The 17,350-nt window shown below is 46.6% G+C and overlaps 2 protein-coding genes across 9 annotated transcripts in view; both read right to left on the bottom strand.

Annotated features, from left to right (window-relative positions):
• LOC311594173 (protein NDRG3) overlaps positions 1 to 605 on the bottom strand; it is a 63,874-nt gene extending 63,269 nt beyond the window's left edge. For 4 of the 5 annotated variants that reach the window (XM_084775708.1, XM_084775711.1, XM_084775710.1 and 1 more), the window contains exon 1: positions 458 to 605. The gene's annotated coding sequence lies outside the window, so the exon portion shown is untranslated. The remainder of the gene's footprint in view (positions 1 to 457) is intronic. The other variant, XM_084775714.1, reaches the window with a different exon arrangement.
• Positions 606 to 1,554: 949 nt separating this feature from the next.
• DSN1 (DSN1 component of MIS12 kinetochore complex) lies at positions 1,555 to 16,926 on the bottom strand. Of its 4 annotated transcripts, none has more exons than XM_084775716.1 (11): positions 16,804 to 16,926; positions 16,241 to 16,266; positions 15,605 to 15,928; positions 12,218 to 12,291; positions 11,438 to 11,510; positions 9,668 to 9,758; positions 6,968 to 7,027; positions 6,518 to 6,595; positions 5,368 to 5,506; positions 4,431 to 4,518; positions 1,555 to 4,035 (listed from the first exon to the last, which is right to left on the bottom strand). In XM_084775716.1, the coding sequence occupies exons 2-11, from the start codon at positions 16,263 to 16,265 to the stop codon at positions 3,950 to 3,952; spliced, it is 1,038 nt and encodes a 345-aa protein (XP_084631842.1). In that variant the 5' UTR covers position 16,266; positions 16,804 to 16,926; the 3' UTR covers positions 1,555 to 3,949. The 4 variants fall into 4 exon arrangements, with proteins under 4 accessions (XP_084631842.1, XP_084631841.1, XP_084631844.1 ...); XM_084775715.1 differs by lacking the exon at positions 16,804 to 16,926 and adding an exon at positions 16,549 to 16,792; XM_084775718.1 differs by lacking the exon at positions 15,605 to 15,928.
• Positions 16,927 to 17,350: the final 424 nt, after the last annotated feature.

Raw genomic sequence — 17,350 nt, 5'->3', positions numbered from 1 at the left:
GCTTTATGCAAACCGGGGGTGGTGGTGGGGTCTCAGGAGAGAGGGACACCTCTGTGGCTTTGGGAAGGAACCCACCAAAGGCGAGTCCAGGCCCCTGTCAAAACTCTCGGCTGTGAGGGGCAGCGGGGTAGGCGGATGCTCAGCTCTAGGAGCTCCAAGCTCCGCCGTGGGAGACGGAAAGATGGTGACACCCTCAGGAGGTTCCCTGCGATGGAGGGTGCAGGCCTCCGGAGCGAGGCTCGACCCCAGCAGCGCACACGCTGCTCCCCGCGGGCAGGGTGCCGGCAGGGGCGCGGGAGGCCGGGAGAACACGCCAGGCACCGGGGGCTCGGAGAAGGCCGGCCGCGAGGACCCGGGGCCTGCCGTGTGGCCATTGGGTCGCAGCGCACAGGGGAGCGACACCCCGGTGTACCGCGCCGGGCGCCCTCCGCCCGCTGTGGTAGAGGCGCTCACTCACCTGAAGCGCTAACGCGGGCCGTCAGTCAACAGCAGCTGCAGCGGCAGCAGCAGCAGCAGCAGGAGCAGCAGCAACGAGGGGCGGGGGAGAGAGGCGCTGCTCGGCGCACGCGCGCTGAGGATGCCGGAGCCTTACGCATGCGCGACGCGCCTGCTTATCCTGGGAACTACAAAAAAGATGGTGTCCAGACCTGGAGAGCCCAGCAGCGCCATCTTGATTGTAGTTTTCCTTCTTGCGGTGTCTCGGAGGCTATGGCCTTGGAGAGGATGTGAAATGCTCAGTCTACATACCTGCCTGCCTCTCCCACTTGATTAAATTATTAGTAAGCCTTTATGGGCCATGACGTACTTATTTTAACAAGGTTTAAAGCTACACTTAAGACCATCTGGCGCTCCTTAGAGTCTCAGGGCTCAAATTCCTAGTCCTCTTTCACCTCTTACAAACAGCAACCATATCATTTGCTTTCTTGAGTGTTAACAGGAGCGATGGTTGGGGGTTGGGGCGGGGGGGGGGGGTGGGGGTGGGGGGGGGGAGGAGGCAAACGCCTGTAAACCCAGCACTCAAGAGAGGCCGAAGGAAGGCGGCTTGCTATGAGTTCGAGGTGAGCTTAGCCAGGAGAGCCAAGACTTTACAAAGAAACCCTGTCTTGTAAACAAAATAAGGATCGGAGAGATGGCCCAGTGGTTAAGAGCACTGCCTGATCTTCCAAAGGTCCTGAGTTCAATTCCTAGCAACCACAAGGTGGCTCACAACAATCTATAATGTGATGCCCTCTTCTGGCCTGCTGCTGTACATGCAGGCAGAGCACTGTATACATAATAATAAATAAATCTAAAAACAAAAACAAAACCATGAGATAATTATTCCACAAAAAGCGACTGCACTCAACAGTTAAGATTTTGTTAATTGTGCACCGGTGCCTCCCTGTTCATAGGGGCAGGGATGTGCACGTGACCCTGCCAGAGCTGGAGTTTCACAACGGTGTGAGATAAAGGGGCCTGGACTCGAACTCCAGTCCTCGGCAGCAACAGTACACACTCCAAGATACTAAGCCATCTCTCCAGACCAGAATAAAGACACACGTAGGCTGCATGTGGTTACCACTTTTATGACAATTTGACATATAGTCATTTGAGGAGAGACAACTTCAGTAGAGAAAATGCCCCAACAAATTGTCTTCTGTATTTTCTTAATAATGACTGATGTGGGAGGGCCCAGCTTACCCTGGGTAGGTGGTCTGGGACAGTGTAACAAAGCAGGCTATACAGGACATGAGAGAGCAGCAGGTAAACAGCATTCCTCTATAGCATCAGTTCTCACGCCACAGGTGGCCGCCCATTTGGGGGTCCAAAGGGCTCTTTCACAGGGGTTGCTGCATATCGGGGATTTACATTTTGATTCATAACAGTAGTAAAATTAGCTATGAAGTAGTTACAAAATAATTTTATGGCTGGGGCAATCACCACAACATGAGGAACTTATGTTACTAAAGGCCGCAGCAGCGTTAGCAAGGTTGAGCACAAGCACCCTACGGCCTGTTAGTTCCTGCCTCCAGATTCCTGCCATCTTCCCTCAGTGACCCTTAAAGTGTGAGAGGAAACAAACTCAGGCCAGGCAGTTAGTCCCACACCAATCTGAATGAGGGCAAAACTAGTATTGACAGCTTTTTATTAATTGATTTATAGTTAGTTGTTAACATTTACTAAATACTGATCTGGTGCCAGTTCACCCTCACTACCCATGTATCCTTTGGCTAAATTAGGAAAAATTTCCAATGTTCTGTAAATGACAAAGGCAAAGCCTCCCTCATATAGCTGTGCTACGCATTAATAATGCTTGGGGCTCAGCAAGTGTTGAGACAGCGTCTAATGCAGTCCAGAACCCGCCCTAGAATTTGCTAAGTAGCCAAGCGCAGCCTCCAACTCCTCTTGCTTCTACTTCCTGAGTACTGAGAGCTAAGTTCTGGTGTCCTGCTTTTTTTCTTTAATGTTCCAGTCCTTTTAATTTTTCAAGACACCAAACACACTTCCTACCTTCACGTTTGAACACGTATAAACAAGCAAGCGAGATGCAATTAAGTGTAAAGGAGGAAGGCACAATCACCTCTGCAGACAGACGGCTTATCCTGTTGACAGAGCAAACTGAGGTGAACACGTGCTCAAAGTCTACTCTTTTGTTTTGTTTTTCGTTTTTTGAGCCAGGGTTTCTCTGTGTGGCCTTGGCTGTCCTGTTACTGGCTCTGGAGACCAGGCTGGCCTCGAACTCACATTGATCCACCTGCCTCTGCCTCCCAAGCGCTGAGATTAAAGGTGTGCGCCACCATGCCTGGCCCAAAGTCTACTCTTTATTAGACTTCTCTACTCTTGAAACACCAGTAAGTAATATCATCTTTGAGTCTTACAACTGGCTTTTGTGGAGACTAACTGAAATTGCCTTCCTTGTTCTAGTTTGGACAATAGTCCCTAGTCTTTGATAACTAGACATAGCTTTTAAATTGTATTTCTAACCCAGACCATACCACACAGGTGTCTGTGTGTGTGTGTGTGTGTGTGTGTGTGTGTGTGTGTGCTTGAGTGCTCCCCGTGCTATTTCACATCAGATGCTAGCTGTCCCGCCTCCCTAACGACCCTACAGTCGACTCATTCTTTAAGTCTTCGGCAACAAACTGGTAACATTGTCCAAGCTTTCACCATGGAAGCACCTCCTTCCACTGTCCCTGGCACAGCCTTCCAGTGCTCTCGATGGGCGAGGTTAAATGACTGCTCCTCAGGCACAGGAAATGACCACATGCGGTTTTTAAGACATAGCTTATGGCTATTGTGTTCCAGGCACCATCCAGTAACTAGAACAACGGAAAAATAGGATACGGGGCTAAAAATGCAGCTTAGCGAGCGCACTTGCCTAGCGCATGCAAAGCCTTGGGTTCCATTCTTAGGGAGGCAGCAGGGAATTCCCAAAGGGGGAAAACATTCAATTATCTCAGCCCTTTCTTGCCATGAATTTAGATTGCAGGAGGTCACTTCAACATTAAAAACTTAAAGCACACTGCAGACGTTAGGATACGTTAGAAATCAGACATTTTATGATGGGATCCACATTCACCCGTTATGCAGCAAAGCCTCTGCTCCGTCCCCGGCTGCCACACGCACCAACTTTAGCCTCATTCAGGACAAGAACCCAACTTGGCTCCTAAACCACTTCATTAAGGTTGGTTCTAATGCCTTTGGGTTGCTTCAAAACTTGACAATATCTTCATGGGACGAAAAGTGCTGAGCATGAGGAGATTTAGAGCACGGGCCGCTGGTTCAGACGGTCATGCCAAGCGTCTTGCACACTCCCACAGCAAGCGTCTCTGACGCAGAACAGTGAAAGCAGGGTGCAGCCAGGTCTTCCCAGCTCTGACAGTGGCGAGGTTGCCATGTGTGAGATCCACAGTCCTCTGCGAGGCAGCTCAGGGCAGAAACTACAGGTAAGGCCCCGATAAGGCCCTGCTCACTGTGTGCTAGAGGAGCGCTGTAGGTGGAGCTTGAGCAGCTTTCGAGCAGGTGAAGAGTCTAACTGTTCCATGCTTCTCTTCTCTGCAAAGCAAAGGGGCAAAATATACATTTCAATTCAATTCACACAAAATGTACTGGAAACCACATGTGGACAGCGTGCCAGACAGTGAAGGGCAGCAAAGGACACATCAAGTCGCTATACTCAAGGAGGTGGTGGTCTAAGAGGACAGCCAGTATGGTGTGACAAGTAAGAAAATGGCTAGAGGAAGCCAGGAAAAACTATGGGAAACCATCTGCAGCTTTACTTCATGCATTGCTGAAAACAGTGGGTGTCCTCATGGAGCGCGTCTACGCAATTTCCATGGAGGCATTTCCTACAAACATCTGACTTACTGTGGGGAGTAAAACAAGTCATCTAATTTAAGTCTCCGGACCTTAGGCCGCCCAACTCTGGTCCCCTCAAGAGATGCACTTACTGAGCTGTACTGACACCTTCTGGAGGAACTGGGTACTTTCATCCATGAAGGCTTGCAGCTGCTTCACGGATCCTTGCAGCTCGTCCATCTGCAGAGGAAAGGTCAGTGTGAGCTGCAGGGCTTTCTCAGACTCCCCACACTGCCAGACAAGCTTCTGCTTTGGAGCTGTAGGCCCTGCTCTTTCAGCCTGGAATGTTTATGGCAGACGTTCTCTTTTGGGACCCACTGAACCACACTCCACACTTTCCCAGCTTGTTCCATGCCCCAGGAGACTGACCCCCAACCCCCTACCAGTAACATAGCAGGCCCTCTAGGTTTTGTTTGAGCTCAAGGACAACAGACCTAACAGCCACTGTATGCAAACCAGCAGGCCAACTAACAGCCACTGTATGCAAACCAGCAACCCAACTAACAGCCACTGTATGCAAACCAGCAGCCCAATTAACAGCCACTGTATGCAAAACAAAAGCCACCTGCATGCTCTACTTCCTTTTCTGTTTTATTAGTATTTAACACCATATATTTACTTAAAATTCTTTCCAGTTTCCCCAAGGTAGTGAGGTTGGTATCCTCTTTTAAGTTCTAAAGATTGCTCACACATTAAAAGGCTGGTACTTAAGTGTCACCACCAGGAGGTGATGAGACCTTTAGAAGTGGTTTAGTAACAATGAGGTGGCTCTTGGGACATGGCCCTCTCTCCTTAGCTCACCTTTTGCTACTCATCATAATGAGGGGAGTAGTGACCTGTGTCACATGTTCCCAACACAAGCTACTTCATGGCCACAGTGTTTAAGCTGTTGTGGACCAAAACTAGCAGACAACATAATCCATTCCTTCTCATAAGTCACCTCAGGTACCCTGTCACATGTCAGAATGATAAGAAAGATGGCAAGTCTAGAAAACTGGGCAACAACCTAAGAGACCGAAAGCAACTTACCACTAACTCCATACAGGCAAAGACGTGGCTCTGACTCTGGACTATTTTCTGGTAGTCAGGCTTTGTATTAAGGACTTCCTTCTGGGAAGACCCAAGATATGCTGTAGAATCCACTTTGACTTCAGTTTCAGTTGATGCTCTAAAATCATAACAAAAATCATAAGTGTCTTCCTGGAATATACAATCTTTTTTTTTTTTTAACAATATGAAAGTGCCTTTGAGAGGAAAACCCTGTCCCCTCTCAAAGATCATATTCCTCAAAGCCTCTTACATCACCTCCATCACTAGGGTTTCCTCTAACAATTTTGTTTGGTTGGTTTTTCAGACAGGGTTTCTCTGTGCAACAGCCCTGGCCGTCCTGGACTCCCTTTGTAGGCCGGCTGGCCTCTGCCTCTGCCTGCCTCTGCCTCCGGAGTACTGGATTAAAGGCGTGCAGCACCACGCCCCGCTTCACCTAACATTTTATAGTTGGCTTTGTAAGTGAGATTTGGTTGAAGGGGGAGGCAGTCAAATACTAGCTGAGAAGTTTGTGGCGCTACACACTTACAATCCCAGCAATTGGGAAGTTAAGACGGGAAGGATTGAATTTGAGGTACACCTGGGGATTTGAGGCCACCCTTGGCTGCCTCGTGAGACTGTGTGTTAAATGAACTAAACTACTTCAGATGCTGAAGTAAACCAAATTCTAGTGTTTTCATACCTCCTGACTCACCTAGCCAAAGATCTCACACCTTCTATCTCCTGGGCCACTTCCTTCATGGCCTTGCGTTTTCACTAAAGTCGTACCCAGGGACTCTCCCCTAGCTACAGCTCAAAGGCCACCTGCTCACGAAAGCCTCTTGAAGACTGTTGTTGGCACAGTGCCAGGTGAACGAGCACAAAGCAGCTATGTGCACAGCTCCCTGTGGAGTGTAAATGGTAGCTCAACACACAACACAGAAGCAAATCTGTTCTAGGCCTGAAAACAGTGGTACTCAGTCTTCCATTTTTGTCCCTCCCTTTCTACCAAGAGAAACAAATAGGCACTTTAAAGTAGACTGAACTATGAGAACAGATCCATCACTCAGTTTGTACAAACGGATTTGAAATAAACTCAAACCAAACTCCAGAAAGGAAAAGGACAGCTGCTGCTTTGCAATTCTCAGTTAACCTGGGCGTCTCTTCAGGCGGAGCCTCCTGCTGGTGCTGTAGCAGGAGCTGATCCCAGGCTTGGCGTTCTAAGGAGAACCTGTGGAACCCGGGAAGGGACACTCAGTTAACTCTGCTCACATGTTTAGTCACTCAGGGCAACAGTAAGTACTTGAGGCATATAATCTGGTCTTAAACGCATTAAAAGGTCATTAAAGGATTAGAAAGCTCAACTGATTCAGAGGATATTAATTTAATCGAGAAATACACAAGCTGTTAAAATCAAATTAACGCTCTTTATTTCCTAGTCTCCAAACTATGAAACCATCAGGATCTCATGAGCCGCCCAACTCCTGACGCTGACACACAGTGCTGTCCACCACACTTACCCGGCATTTTCTCCAGGTTCAGTTGCTTCCCTGATGGAGAACAAAATTGAGTTTTCCAAGAAGGGTTCCCTCATTTTACTTACTTTGTTATATATTCTTTCACCTCAGCTACTGATGTTTCCAGTGAAAAATCTGCTTCTTTTCTGGAATACAGATAACATTACAATATTACTATGAATCCTTCAACAAACACTTGCTTTTAATATCTTACATAATTTTAGTAGCACTAAAATATATTCATGATTTTATATTTTCAAAAAAATTTATTCAGGGCTGGAAAGAAGGCTCAGAGGTTAAGAGCACTGGCTATTCTTCCAAAGTTCCTGAGTTCAATTCCCAGCAACTACATGGTGCCTCACAACCATCCATGATTAGATCTGGTGTCCTCTTCTGGTGTGCAAGAGTACAGGCAGACAGAACACTATACATAATAAATAAATCTTTAAAAAGAAAATATTTATTCACATCTACTTTGCACTAGTAATAGCTAAAAGGGTTTTTAATCTGTTTTTCTCATCATTTGCAATTCATTCCATGGCGATTAACCTTTCTAAAAATAATCTTTTACTCTTTCTCCCTAGCTTTACAACTCCTCGACTAATGCAAACAGAATAAAAGCCAAAACCTTTTAACTTGCTTCTTTTGTTTTGCTTTAGTTTGGTTTTAGTTTTTTGAGACAGGGTTTCTCTGTGTAGCCTTGACTGTCCTGGAACTCACTTTGTAGACCAGGCTGGCCTCAAACTCACAGCGATCCGCCTGCCTCTGCCTCCCAGAGTGCTGGGATTAAAAGAGTGCGCCACCACGCCTGGCTTAACTTGGTTCTAACACTTGCTGTGTTCTGGCTCCTCTTAACTCAGCCATTTCTCTCATGGCTCGGCCCAATCAGATGGTTACTTCTAGTGGGAAAGAAGCAGGCACTGAAAATGTCAAACTGTAACATGCACGTTGGTTTTCCACCTGACAAAGACAGATTAGCAGTGGCTCAATTCCTGTTCTTCTACCAAGGCATGTGCTCAGTATCTCTAGCAGAGATGCAGCAGCCTGTGCTTACATACACATTCAAAGAGAATTTGAGTTCAGTGCCCTCTTCTAATGTGCAGGGCAGAACCCTGTATAAATAAGTTTTTCTTTCTTTCTTTTTAAGATTCACTTATTTATTATGTACATCAGGAGAGGGCACCAGATCTCATTAGAGATGGTTATGAGCCACCATGTGGTTGCTGGGAATTGAACCTTTGGAAGAGCAAATTATGCTCTTAACCTCTGAGCCATCTCTCCAGCCCAAGTTTTTCTTTTTTTGTTTTTTGAGACGGGGTTTCTCTGTGTATCCTTTGCTGTCCTGGACTCACTTTGTAGACCAGGCTGGCCTTGAACTCAGAGATCCGCCTGCCTCTGCCTCCCGAGTGCTGGATTAAAGGTGTGCGCCACCACGCCCGGCTAAATGAGTTAAATAAATCTTTTAAGAAAAGAAGAAGAATTTAATGGCTAAAATATTTCATGTCTCATTAGCAACGCTACTCTCAAAAGCTTGCAGGAGGGCAGACACTGCATGAATTCTAAGTTCAGATCAAATGCAGGATTCCCTGCAGGTGGAATTACAAGTTGTGATGACAACCTCAACTTAAAGGGACGTGATCCTTTCAATAACAAATCCTACATATTATTAGTGTGTGTGTTGTATATTCACATGCACATGTGTAGGTGTGTGTATGACACAGTGTGTGTAGAGGTAAAAAGACAATTTCTACCATGGCTTTGCTTCTTTCCGCCAAGGGAAGCATGAACAGGAATGAGGGCATCAGCTTGTGCCAGCAAGAGCTCTTAGCTTTACCACTGAGCCACCTTGCCAACCCATTCTGCTAATATTCTTCTTCTTTTTTTTTTTTTTTTTTTTTGGTTTTTCGAGACAGGGTCTCTCTGTGTTGCCTTGGCTGTTCTGGAGTCACTTTGTAGACCATGCTGGCCTCGAACTCACAGCGATCTGCCTGCCTCTGCCTCCGGAGTGCTGGGATTAAAGGCGTGCGCCACCACGCCCATCTGCTAATATTCTTGCTTGCAAAGAGCACTAGATCATAAGCTGCCCTCTGCATGGCAATCAGAGGTCTGAGGTCCCCTCAATCTTTCCACAGCCGCGGTTTTTTACTACCCAGGTCCTTTGTGTCCAGTCCAAAAGTGAGGCCATTAGTGATCTTCTGTCAACATTCCTGCCAAGTTTCCTACCGCCTACATGACTGTACTGCTTGCTGACTCGCTGGATTATCGTAGCTGAGGCTGGATCTTCTCTGTGTTAGCTCCTCTAATACGAGTAAGACAAAGGGGGGACTTGACTCATTTACCACTACATCCTCTTCCTCATAGCCTGGTACGTGTCAAGCATGGCAGCTCGCACTTCTAATCCCAGCACTTGAGATATAGAGGTAGAAGGATTGCCAGCAGGCTGAGGCCAGTCTAGACTACACAGACACCCTATCTCGAGAAAGCAAAAGTAAACAATTAAAGAGTGTGGTGGTGAGCCGGGTGGTGGAGGCGCATGCCTTTAATCCCAGCACTCGGGAGGTAGAAGCAGGTGGACTGCTGTGAGTTCGAGGCCAGCCTGGTCTCAAAAGCGAGTCCAGGATAGTCAAGGCTACACAGAGAAACCCTGTCTCAAAACGCCTCCCCCCCAACAACAACAAAAAGTGGTGGTACATAGGTGCTAGATAAATGTTTGTGTAAGCAATGGTTTAATAATTATCAAGTTTTAGCTCAGCAATATGTAAGGGCAGAAGGGGCATTGATCTTACTCTTTTGAATCTTCAACAAAACATTTTTGTAGAGTTCCATCACTTTCCAGACTATCTGTAAAATGTTTCAATTCTTCAGCGAGGGAAGATGCTAGAGAGGATAAATTTAAGTTAAAAAGACTACACACGTTCACAATGAGCACACGACAAAGTCTAGGGCCCCTATCCCTTCCTGCCCTCTCATTTACACAAAACAATCCTATAAGTATGCAAAGATTCAGTCTTTGGGGTTGGAAGTTTAGCTCCACGGCAGAGAACTTGCCTAACCAAGTTCAAATCCTGGGTTCGGTCCCCAGCACAAAGGGATGGTTGTGGTGGTTTGCGTGAGAACGGCCCCCATAGGTTCACGTTTGAATACTTGGTCCCCAGTTGGTGGAACTGTTTGAGAAGGATGAGGGGACGTGGCCTTGTTGGAGGAGGTGTGTCACTGGGGATTAGACCTTGAGGTTTCAGACGACTCGTTCTATTTTCAGTGTGTGCTCTGCCTCCTACTTGTATATCAGGATGTGAGCTCTCAGATATTTCTGCCATCAAGGACTCTAACTCTCTGAAACTGTAAGCTCAATTAAATACTTTCTGTTATAAGCTGCCTTGGTCATGATGCTTTATCACAGTAATAGGAGAGTAACCATATGGGGGGAATGCAATATAAAGATAGAAAAGAAAAATGTATCCTTTTCTTTGGGTAGATAGCTAAATGGAAGGCAAGTTTATAAGTGTTTTTATACTTCACTTATGAAAAAGCAGTTAAACATAGTTATCTATACAATTTTACTTTTTTTCCCTGAAATGTGATAGCTGCCACTGAAGAGACAGCGCTACAGAAGTCAGGCAACGGGCAGGAGTGTAGTAAGAAGGGCTATTTTTTAAAAGGTGAGGGACCTGGTTTTATTCATTTATTTATTTTTTATTTTATTTATTTATTTTTTTAACAGTTAGCATGATGCTGCAATTATTTGTATAATTCCACTGTTACTGGGTATTCAGAAGTACAAGTATCTCAGGACACGATGAAGCAAGAATCACCTCTATTCTACACTGGAACTTTCATGCTGGCACACTCATTTATGATTTTTTTTTTAAATTATAGTTATTTTATTTTTATTTTTATTTTTTTTACTTTATTAATTTATTCTTGTTACATCTCAATGGTTATCCCATCCCTTGTATCCTCCCATTCTTCCCTCCCTCCCATTTTCCCCTTATTCCCCTCCCCTATGACTGTTCCTGAGGGGGATTACCTCCCCCTCTATATGTTCATAGGGTATCAAGTCTCTTCTTGGTAACCTGCTATCCTTCCTCTGAGTGCCACCAGGTCTCCCCCTCCAGGGGACATGGTCAAAGTTGAGGCACCAGAGTATGTGAGAAAGTCATATCCCACTCTTTACTCTACTATGGAGAGTGTTCTGTCCATTGTCTAGATCTGGGTAGGGGTTTAAGGTTTACCGCCTGTATTGTCCTTGGCTGGTGCCTTAGTTTGAGCAGGACCCCTGGGCCCAAATCTGCCTATCATAATGTTCTACTTGTAGGCTTCTAGGACCCTCTGGATCCTTCTGCTTTGCCATTCTCCCATGCTTCTCTCATCTAGAGTCCCACTAGAATGTTCTCCCCTCTGTCTCAGTTTCCTGGCAAGTGAAGGCTTTCGTGGGACGGGACCTGGTTTTAAAGAGGAAGCATCTTCCAGAAAAGAGGACACTGCAAACATACCAGTTAGCTCCAAAAGAAGACACAGGTCAGGGTCAAAGCACCTGTCCATGTTTCACGACTCACCTTTCGCTCTAAAACACTCTAGGCCGAAGTCCTTGTTACTTTTTAAGAAAGGCTCAAGCTTCTCAACCGAGAACTAAATAAAGAAAAGCATTTTCAGTACAAGTCTCCCAGGTAAGCTGTGCATGATGCTTACGATGAACGTCACGATGAAACTGCACCGAGCCTAATGCTTTCACCTGACACTCTTCATAGAGATAAGTATGTAAGGAAAAACTGTTGTTCTCTCCCCGCTCCCCTTCTCCCTCTCTCCTTGGAGACAGGGTTTCTCTGTGTAGCTTGTGTTGTCCTTGAACTCAGAGACCCACCTGCAAGGCATGTGCTACCCCACCTGGCTTACATTTTGATTTTTAACTCAGGGAAAACAATGGTCATTTAATTCACACAGATTACTTGCTCATCTAAACAGTAATAAGCACCAGTGGGCCATAAAACACAACTAAAAAAAAAAAACCATGCTTCAGACACTGGTCTACCATGCAGTTAGCCTTGAAATGTCTACAGTAACAGATTTTGGCCTCCACCCACCCTAAATTTTCACCACTTGCTGCCAATGAGTAAAAGACACTGGGAAACCTCCCAGCTGCTCAGCTAACTGCAGCAGCAACAGCAGAGCTCTGTCTGAAGACAGTGCAGCCGCCCAGGTGAGAACTGACTTTTAAATCAGTCCCAACCATGGAAAAATGGCTTTTCCTTGGTTCATCACTGATACTAAGGTCTTTGAAGCTGTGACAAGAATAAGCGACACCAAATAAACACACTTCTGCACCCTCAAAATCTCACCTGAAAGCTGGTGAGCAGGAGAGCACCAAGCCGTTTGCTTTCTGCTAACTTCACACTGATGGACCTGCTGAGCTCTGACACAGAACAGCACATTTAAGGAACATCACACTCAGTCAGCAAAACAAAAGTGAGGACACCCCCCATGTGACCCGATTAAGACAAGGTGCCTTTTCTGAGTAAGGAGAGAATTCTAATTTTCCCAGGCTTGCTGAGGAATAAAGTTTACACTTTCATGAATCCAAATTTTAAGTGTTATTAGAACTTCTTCATGTATTATATTAAAACCTTGTTTTGTTAGCTGGGTGCGACACACACCTGTAATCCTAGAACCCTGGGAGGTAAAGCAAGCAGATCTCTGTGAGTTCGAGACTAGCTTGGTCTACAAAGCAAGTCCAGGATAGCTACACAGAGAAACCCTGTCTTGAAAAAACAAAACAAAAATCTTGTTTTACTAGACTGAAAATATCATAATGCAATCTATTACTTTGTGTGTCATTAAAAAAAAAAGAAATCAAGGTAGATAAAAATAACAAAATAACTTAGGTCGATGGTGGCGGCACACCCCTCCAGTCCCAGCACTTGGGAGGCAGAGGCAGGAGGATCTTTCTGTGAGTTCAAGGCCAGCCTGGTCTACAAAGTGAGTTCCAGGAGAATCAGGGCTACATGGAGAAACCTTGTCTCAAAAAACAAAACAAAACAAAACCAAACCTAGAAGACCCTGCAATATGCTTTAAGCCAAAGAGCTATTTTCTGGGAGTGGGCAGCTGCCAAGGGGATGAACCCTTGCCTCCAGTGTGCATGGACTTAAATCTTACTCTCAGCCCTGAAGAGTAACGATGGCTTCTTATACACAATACAAGCTCTGCTTTACAAATGGAGAAAATCAGTGGACGGAGGGACGTGAACTAACGGTCTGAAGAAGGCTGAAGATGCCATGCTTCAAACCCAAGCATGCCAGGAAGACCTGTTTTCCTGCTGGTAGCATGCTGCCCGTGGGGATCTCACAGTAACAGCCAGCACCAGCTGAGCGCCTGCTGGGTATCTTCTGTTTGTTTGATTTGGGCTTTTTTTTTTTTTTTTTTTTTTTTGCAGTCTTGTAATGTAACCCAGGCTGGTCTTAAACTCCTGGCAATCCTCCTGCATTAGACTCCGAGTGCTGAGATACGGGTAAGAACTAACTATACCTGACATCAATTCTATTTGGATAACAGATGGGTTTTGGTTGTTTGGTTGGTTGTTTTTTTTTGTTTTGGTTTTTTTTTTGAGATAGGGTTTCTCTGTGTAGCCCTGACTCTCCTAGAATTCACTCCATAGACCAATCGGGCCTTGAACTCACGGCGACCTTCTTGCCTCCCCCTCCCTGAGTGCTGGGATTAAAGGTGTGCACCACCACACGTGGTGTGATAACAGATCGTTACACTGTGGCACAGTGGTAACACAGGCTGATTAGACTCCTTGCTCAAGGTTATACAGCAAGTCAGGAGGGTGGACTGGGTGGGTGTTTCATGTAATCACGACACTGACCCAAACACATGTAAGATGCAGGTGCTGTTTTCTCAATTGTGTCCATTTAAAAACAATTATCATATAGTAGGAAGTTGGCATTAAGAATTATTTTCACTGGGCGTGGTGGCACAAGCTTTTAATCCCAGCACTCAGGAGGCAGAGGCAGGCGGATTGCTGTGAGTTCAAAGCCAGCCTGGTCTACAAAGTGAGTCCAGGACAGCCAAGGCTACACAGAGAAACCATGTCGCCAAAAAGCTAAAAAAAAAAAAAAAAAAAAAAAAGGGGGGGGGGCAGCGGCGGCTAGAGAGATCAGAGGTTAAGAGCACTGGCTGCTCTTCCAAAGGTCATGAGTTCAATTCCCAGCAACCACATGGTGGATCACAACCATCTATAATGAGATCTGGTGCCCTCTTCTGGTATACATGCAGACAAAGCACTGTGCATATATGATAAGTAAATAAGTCTTTTTTAAAAAGATAATCTTTTTTTTTAGGGGCTGGAGAGATGGCTCAAAGGTTAAGAGCACCGGCTGCTCTTCCAGAGGTCCTGAGTTCAATTCCCAGCAACCACAGGGTGGCTCATAGCCATCTATAATGAGATCTGGTACCCTCTTCTGGTGTGCAGGTAGAACACTGTATATGTAATATGTAATAAATAAGTAAATCTTTTATAAAGAATTATTATTTTTAATATTTATTTATGTATTTTACATATGTATACTTACATGCCAGAAGAGGACCTCAGATCCCAGCATGTGAGCCACCATGTAGTTGCTGGGAATCGAACTCAGGACCTCCGAAAGAGCAGACAGTGCTCTTAACCACTGAGCCATCTCTCCAGCCCCCAGCTTTAAGAATTCTTGCTCCTTAGCTTCAGCTGGCTATTTTAAAAGCATTCTTGCCTCTTGATTGTCTAGCTGCTGCTAAGCAGATTCTTTCTGGCCATAAGCAAGGAAGCCTGGCAGGTAGCCAGGGATACCCAGAAAACCAGCTGATCTTATTACACGGCTGACTCCATGTTACACAAACTGATGCTCTGGAATGGGAGTAAAGCGCACGGGCACTGTGCAACAGTTCCCCAGCCTGGCTGTGTTTACTCTGGTCCCTTCCAAACATGCAACCACCGGGAAGAACAACAGCACCTTAAAAGAAATCACAATAGCCTTGACCCTTGAGGGTCTGCTAATTGCCAAATATGTACGTGCTGTGGTTTTATTTCTCCCAGCTTACTGAGAACTTAAGACAGAGGAAGTGAATCTCAGCCTCAAACTAACTTCCTGCATTATATCCTGCAGTTTGATACTGACATAGCAAATGATTACAAATTTAGTCACAAATGACACTCAAATATGGAATCCCTAAAAAACTATTTTACTTTTGAGTGCTTTTAGTGTTGGCGACTGAACCGCGGGGCTTCGGGCACACTAGGTATGGACCTCACCCTTGAACTACAAATCTTCCTTCTGAGCCATTTCCAGTTAGAAAGGCTGAAATCAAGCAGGCACCAACCCATTCGCCTGCTGTTCCACTTTAGGGTACGAGACACGGAAGGAATCCGAATTCCTAGCATCCTAGATAGCACAACACATTCAACAATCAGCAACCAGGATTTCTGTTCGTGGCGGCTAATACGTAAACAGCAATTAGTACCGGGCACTCACTAGGTGTGCGGCATCAGGATTTACAAACAAGAACACACCCATAGGACCAGCTCCACTTTATAGGTAAGGAGCCTGAAGCTCAGGGAGGTGGATCTGCTCAGAGCTGCGTAGCCAAACCGTAGCCAAGTCCCGTCTAATCCGCTACGCTTGCTGTCACTCATTTCTGACAGCCTCTTTTTTGGGGGACTGAATCCCATTCTTTTATGCACACAGCACCCCACCTGTGATGCCCGGGTGAAAGGGAGCCAGTGACTTCCGTCGGTTTGTTTCTTTCATACTTGCTCGTCGCCAGGACTGCCTCCTGTCTTGACGGACAGACGGTTCTTGAGGGGACAGATGAGACAACATCAAGTGAAGTCTCTCCTCCTGGTGGTTGGCACCACAACTTTCCCCTTCTTCAGGGCTCCTGTCAAGGTGATTTTTTTCCTTTGAAATGCCTTGAGTCACCATCTCCAGGGAGGCAGAGGAGCTAGGCGGTGCTTCCGAAGTGTTGAGGCTTGGTTGCAGTCGATCATCCTGAGTCCCGGACGTCACTGGTTCCTGGTCTAGCATTTGTTATAGAAAAGCCAAAATATAAAATCAAACCCTCCCACAGGTAAGGACATGAGCAAAGGATGACAACAGGAAATGCACGTCCCCGCAAGATGGCATGCGCTTGTAGTATCAGCTTCCTAGGAGCCTAGGCAGAGAGAAAGGAGGGAGGGAGGAAATCTGTTTCGCTGGTGATGGAAACACAGAGGAAGCTTTTCAGCAAATGGACATTTGTGATTCCAAATCCACCAGAAGCCAAGGATTCTGTGATAGTTCAGGAGCCTGAACCCAAAGCAAGAGGCACTGAATTCCACTGTAAAACTCACCTTCTGATCTGGTCACTGAAGTCATCCTGGATGAAAAGAAAAATAAGAAAATGAGGTGATCTGTTTTTCACATTCCAGCTCCAGTCTCACAGGGGCTTTGCCATCCCATGACAAGTCTCGAGCTTCAACTGCCCTCACTTGCTGCCTCCAAGATTATCCGCTGGGGTCCCTAACTGCTCTCCTGCAGGGCTCACTGCACATAACCCATCTCAGCTCCCGATCACTTTGCGAGGCACTAGCCCCTAAGTCCGTTGATGGCATCAGGAGCTTTGTCTTCCAAACTAGGAAAACAAAACAAAACAGCAAACCTATCAGTAGGTCCAGCCGAGAGTACAGCAACGCAGCTCGGGCTGTGACCCCAGCCCTGTTCCCTGTCCCCGGTCATTATCTGGAGTCAGGGTCGCCGCCAGCTGAGCCCGGGAGAGAGGAGTGGCCTTCCCTCGGGAGACATCACTAGAGGTCTCCGAGTCCCGGGGCCCTGCAGCTGGGAACGGCGGGTGGGCCCAGTTCAGTCCGAGGAGCCCCACCCCACCCCGTTCCTGAAACACAAAGCCCAGGGTCACCTCTGCAAACTCCGCGTCACCGTAGCGCGCCCTCCCGCGTTAGTCCGGTTCGTGGTCCCGCGTCGCCGCAGCTACTTCCGAAACTCCCGCCGAACAACTGCGCATGCGCGTCGTGTCGCTTCTGCGTACGGCCCGCGCCTCCAGTAGACGCATGCGTACTCCATTGTTCCATGCTCTGGCCCTACCCACCTTAAGGGTTCCACCGTTTGCAGCTAGCTATGCTTTGGCTCTTTCTCTGTCTCTGACTCCAAAGTGTAGGCAGTGACTTTCTCCAGGGAAAACCAGAACTCTGAGTTCAGTTTGTATCCCTGCCTACCTACTCCCACTCCGTGTGCCCTTCCCATGGTCCCTTAAGTACCCAGCAAAATTCAGGCACACCGCTTGCAGCCTCAACACAGGCCAACCCTGCTGCTGCCACCCCGTGCCAATTCTTAGCCCCAGCTGCTTTGCTGGAGCATGCTTTTTGCCTGGAAAGCCTCTCCCTTCCCTCTCCATCTATGTTGCCCGCAAGTTGAAAGCCAGATGTTCTGTGCTCCCAGGAGCCCAA

Source organism: Acomys minous (genome assembly GCF_964271855.1).
Source record: "Acomys minous genome assembly, chromosome: 3".
NCBI classification, from domain to species: Eukaryota; Metazoa; Chordata; class Mammalia; order Rodentia; family Muridae; genus Acomys; species Acomys minous.
Note: the sequence above shows the minus strand (reverse complement) of the source record. Positions and strands in the feature narration are given on the sequence as shown.